This window comes from Etheostoma spectabile, chromosome 6, assembly GCF_008692095.1.
Source record: "Etheostoma spectabile isolate EspeVRDwgs_2016 chromosome 6, UIUC_Espe_1.0, whole genome shotgun sequence".
NCBI classification, from domain to species: Eukaryota; Metazoa; Chordata; class Actinopteri; order Perciformes; family Percidae; genus Etheostoma; species Etheostoma spectabile.
The window spans coordinates 23,084,625-23,089,824 of record NC_045738.1 but is presented as its reverse complement, the minus strand read 5'-3'; the positions used below and the strand labels follow the sequence as shown (position 1 = coordinate 23,089,824).

The following is a 5,200-nucleotide window of genomic DNA, read 5'->3' as shown; positions in this document are numbered from 1 at the left end:
AGTGACCATTGGGTTCTTCTTTGCCTCTCCCACCAAGGCTCTTCTCCCCCGTAGCTCAGTTTGGCCGGACGGCCAGCTCTAGGAAGGGTTCTGGTCGTCCCAAACGTCTTCCATTTGAGGATTATGGAGGCCACTGTGCTCTTAGAACCTTATGCCAGAAATTTTTTTGTAACCTTGACCAGATCTGTGCCTTGCCACAATTCTGTCTCTGAGTCTCTCAGGCATTTTCTTTTGACCTCATGATTGTCATTTGCTCTGCCATCACTGTGAGCTGTAAGGTCTTATATGACAGGTGTGTGGCTTTCCTAATCAAGTCCAATCAGTATAATCAAACCAGCTGGACTCCAATGAAGGTGTAGAACCATCTCAAGGATGATCAGAAGAAATAGACAGCACCTGGTTACATATGAGGGTCACGGCAAAGGGTCTGAATCCTTATGACCATGTGATATTTCAGTTTTCTTTTTTAATAAATTTGCAAAAATTTCTACATTTCTGTTTTTTTCTGTCCAAGATGGGGTCTGAGTGTACATTACTGAGAAATAAAATGAACTTTTTGATTTTTGGAAAATGGCTGCAATGAAACAAAGAGTGAAAAATTTAAAGGGGTCTGAATACTTTCCGTACCCACTGTATACAACGCCATACTTGTTTTGGTGGAACGTGTACGTTCCAAAGTTGTTTTAGTCGTTAACCGAAACCTCCGATTGGACAGATAGTCTAGCTAGCTGTCTGGATTTACCCTGCAGAGATCTGAGGACCAGGTAACCATAGTCCTCAGATTGGACAGATAGTCTAGATAGCTGTCTGGATTTACCCTGCAGAGATCTGAGGACCAGGTAACCATAGTCCTCAGATTGGACAGATAGTCTAGATAGCTGTCTGGATTTACCCTGCAGAGATCTGAGGACCAGGTAACCATAGTCCTCAGAAATCCACCTGTACTTAAAATTCATAAAGAAAACAGAAGATAATGAACATCTGGCTGAAAAGAGTGACATCTGGCTGGAGTAATCCTGGAAGGGAAAGCTCGTGGATATAGACCCCCACTGCCTCAAAGTTCTGATTTTTTTAAAAGCAGTTATTTTTACATGATTTAAACCTTCATTTTTACAGTACTTTTTAGTAACTTTGCAACAAGACCATATTACATTATTATTAAATTGATCCTTTTTGCTGTGAAGTCTTCTCTTTTGTCATCACCTACTCCTTTTAAAAGGTATTTTACAGCTTTTATCAGGGGTTCTGTAGTTGGAATATTTTAAGGTGTATTCACCAAGTAATCTGAACGTATTTACACATTTGCGGCATACAGTCCTGAAATCCTCAGTAAAACATAAACGCACAATCAAGTTTCCCACGGTCATAATCCGGCCTTGTGTTATCTTCGGTTTGCTTCTGCTTTTGGTAAAAAAATAGGGACCAATGGGAAATGACGAATGACTGAGGTTTGCGTGGCCAGAAGAGTTCCTGTTTTAACCATATTTAAGGAGACTGCAAACTACATGCATGAGAATAGATCTACACTCTACAGCTCTACACTGCAGGTTTGTCGGCCTACTTTGTGATTTCATTACATTAATGCAACATTTTCACCTTCAAAATGAATCACGGTTGAATATAGTTGATATAATTGAACATTAAATATATTTCTGTATTTCTTTTGCAACTATCTGTTTATGTAACCTCTGTTTTTGTAATGTGGCTTATGTGCTCCATTGTCCATCACTATGTTCTTCAATGTCCAGAATGCTACTCTCATGGAATGCAATAAAACAGAGCCTCAAGGATATCAGTTATCTGGCTGTGGATGTTTTCATTACCGGTGAAAGGGATGGCCTTCGAAGAACTCTGACCCTCCTCCTTGTCTGCAGCTTCTCCAGCCTCCTGCTCAGCTCCCTGCTCCTCCTGTACCTCGTCTTCACCCTGAACTACGAGCTAGCGGTGGCGGGATGGGTCGCCGGCTGCTTTGGGACACTACTCACACTTGCCCTCTTTCTATCAAAGAGAGTACGGTGCTTTGGGACTCTTTTTGTCATTTCCATTTTCATGAAGAAAAGTCGGAACCTGCTCCTGACCGCCGGGACTAGTTTGGTGGTCCTTAGAAATATCCGCAACACCTTGGAGAACATCACAGGCCTGGTCAGGAGTATGCTTTGCAACCTGAAGGCTAAGAAAGCCGCGATGCTCGCTCCGTTCAGTAACTATGTCAAGATGTTGAAGTGGATAGGAAACATGCTTAAGGGGGTGACAGACTTAGGGGTGGTGAACCTTGACTCCCAACTCAAAGTTTCACCCAGACTGGACTCAGACGAACTCAGGGGGAAGCTCAGCGAAGCAGAGAAGCAGCTGAATGAAACTGTGAAGTATGTGCAGTCCGTGATGAATACAGTGTCCTCTGTGAGCGACAAGGCGTTTCCTGCTATCAGCTTCCTCGTGCTCACGATGTTTATAGCGCTGCACATTAAGAAATACTGCAGTGACATGAAGTATGAAAACAGGTTCGTGAGCAGCGGATTCGTTCGCTTTGACGAGAAGCAGAAGACGCAAGGAAAGCCCCACGTCCTCCCCCTGACTCCAGAGGAAGAGAAGCTGTACACCGCTGTCCCCTCGGCCCGTCCCACCACCAGAGAGGGGAGCGCTATGCTGAAATTTGGTTTTCCAGTTGTCTCCCATTTTATTGCTTGGGTCATATTTATAACCGTGGATGCCTTGTTGTACTGCTTTGTCGATATTGTAACAACAAAGTTATCAGAGCTGGAACCATTCCGTGTCCCGTTGTTAATAAGCATCAAAGTAAGTACGTTTTTGAAAGAGATACGTTTCTGTATTTACAGTTTTTGTTCCAGTCAGACGGCCACTAAATATGTATTCATTTATCTTCTTAGGGGATTGCAACTTTAATAGGTATACCACTTGTTGAGGAAAACCACCAAAATGATTTTTCCTACTCTGTGAGTCTTTTTGAGAAGAAGTGTCTTCCTAAACCCAAGCTGCTGCTCCATACCTCCGTGGTTCCTTTGGCTGCCATCCTGCTCACCCTGCTCATCATGGCTCTGATGGCGACCAAAGTGGCCCAGGTCAGGCTCATGGTCTGTGAGCGGTTCTTTTCCACCGCTGCGGAGGAGAGAGCGGAATACCTGCACGCCAAAATCCTGAGGAAGAGGGGAAAAAAGAAGAAGGGGAAAAACAACTGCAGCCTCATGTCGCTCTATTTTAAGGTATGCATTGCTGTTTATTGCTAGTTAGCATATATGCTTGTGTATAATGCATAAGGGTGATTTGTCTTCTCTTTTCAGCCACATTTCTGGTGTCCCCTGCTCTTCAGACCCAAAGAGGATCCGCAACATATCGTGTGAGGATGTTATTTCCTCTGCCCTGCTCCATGGTTTTATTTCCAGTTATTCTATGAATAACAAGTCATATGAAAACATTAGTTCTACTGAGGACAACTTTGATCAAAGGATTATGCCTATACATTTTTTTTTATCTCGGGCCTTTTTACCTCATCCTCCAGTCCTTGCACAAAGTTGGTGTCTGTCCAACTCTCCACTGTCTCTCTGGAGAAAAATTATAATGGCAATAACTGCTGCAACATCATGCGGCACTGTAGGTAGATCTATTTAATTTCTAATGTTGATTATAATATTCCGTTGAATGAGCTGCTTTGAATTTGTTTTTACGAATGTGTTCACAGCCGGTAAAAATCAGATCTTTCTAGCAGTTTAGTCTAAAGTCAATCTAAATCAAGACTCTAGGAGGTTGATGAAGGTGTCCCACAAGGATCAATACTAGGCCTTCTGCTATTTATACATACATAATATTTATCTTCCAACTTGACATGTCCATTTTCACGCTGCCGATACAGTATTATAATACAAGACCCTCTCCAGTATTACCTGATAATCTCCAGACCTTTATTTAAAACTCGTAGAAGACAAAAGTCTGCATTTTCTTTTAGATTATTTTTTGAGCATTTTAGGCCTTCATTTGTGACAGGACAGCTTCGACATGAAAGGGGTGAGAGAGGGGCAATGACATGCAGCAAAGGGCAGCAGGTTGACCCGCGTGGACCCGCGTGGACCCGCGGCTGCAGCGTTGAGGACTGAGCCTCTGCATATGGGCGGACCCTCTACCAGGTGAAGCCCCTAAAAGTCTGCATTTTCTAAGAGCACAGGTTTTGATTTTCACACCAATCTATACTAATAATGGACATCTAATAGATACAGTGCAGCATAGTACATACTCCACTTAACTGTCTACTGATTATTGAGTTAATATAAAGTATACATAAAATATATAAAGTTAATATAATGGTTTGTCATTTGAGCAACTACAACACTATATCACAGAGGATAACTTTTAAAGTTCTTCCTACCAACTCTGAACTCCATGCACAATTGATGGACTAATATACTGTACATGATGTGATATTTTTTTATATTTAGGACTACTTTTTGTGTGAATTATATTGTTGTGATGTTGTGTAAATGTATGTTTCTTTTAAACTACATATACAGAAAGTTTTTTTTACATTCAATGGAATATGGATTTTGTCGTCTTGCGCTAGCCATCCACTCAGGCTGTGTGCCTGTTGTTTTGTTTCCGGCTAGATCCGGTGGGTGTTGTAGTTTTTCTAATGTTACCAGTTGTTGCAACAGCACGTGAAAAAAACTACAAAGTTTGCTAGGCCAAAATGACTGGTAATCTTGAGATGAAAAAAACTGATGCGGTGAAAATGGGTTTGTATTAACGCCGTTAATAACGCATTTAACTGACAGCAAAAATAAGTTCATAAAGCAGCATCCTGACATAGGTGTAAGAGAAATGAACAGGATAACATTATCATGGCTAAGGCTGAATCCCATTTCTCCATCTTACCCCTACCCCTTGTTCCTTGAAACCAAGGGGTAAGGGGTAGGGGTGAAAACATACCCCTATGAAATGGGACACCACTTGGTGACATCACCATGCAGTACTGATCACAACCCTCCAAGATGCCGTCTCTGTCTGTTGATTGTGTGGGTTTGGACAACAGTGTCATATGTATTTAAATATTTATATATTTTAGGTTTACTTTGGTAGTGCAGAGGCAGATGTTCTTATCTGTGTAGTACTTAGGTCTGTTTGCAATACATATGTGTATACACATGTATCATGTATACATATACACCATGTATACATGGTGTGCGTATATCTG

General features: G+C 41.7%; 1 protein-coding gene across 1 annotated transcript; it reads left to right on the top strand.

Moving 5' to 3' along the window:
• Window positions 1–1,749: 1,749 nt before the first annotated feature.
• dcstamp (dendrocyte expressed seven transmembrane protein) lies at window positions 1,750–4,005 on the top strand. The gene is made up of 3 exons (XM_032517869.1): window positions 1,750–2,796; window positions 2,889–3,221; window positions 3,300–4,005. The coding sequence occupies exons 1-3, from the start codon at window positions 1,750–1,752 to the stop codon at window positions 3,357–3,359; spliced, it is 1,440 nt and encodes a 479-aa protein (XP_032373760.1). The 3' UTR covers window positions 3,360–4,005.
• The last annotated feature ends 1,195 nt before the right edge of the window (window positions 4,006–5,200 follow it).

Bases quoted from the DNA above. Each gene is read 5' to 3' on its own strand.
- dcstamp (XM_032517869.1), top strand. From the start codon at position 1,750: ATGCTACTCTCATGGAATGCAATAAAACAGAGCCTCAAGGATATCAGT. The intron at 2,797-2,888 runs GTAAGTACGTTT...TTATCTTCTTAG, and splicing joins CGTTGTTAATAAGCATCAAA to GGGATTGCAACTTTAATAGG. The intron at 3,222-3,299 runs GTATGCATTGCT...TTCTCTTTTCAG, and splicing joins TCATGTCGCTCTATTTTAAG to CCACATTTCTGGTGTCCCCT.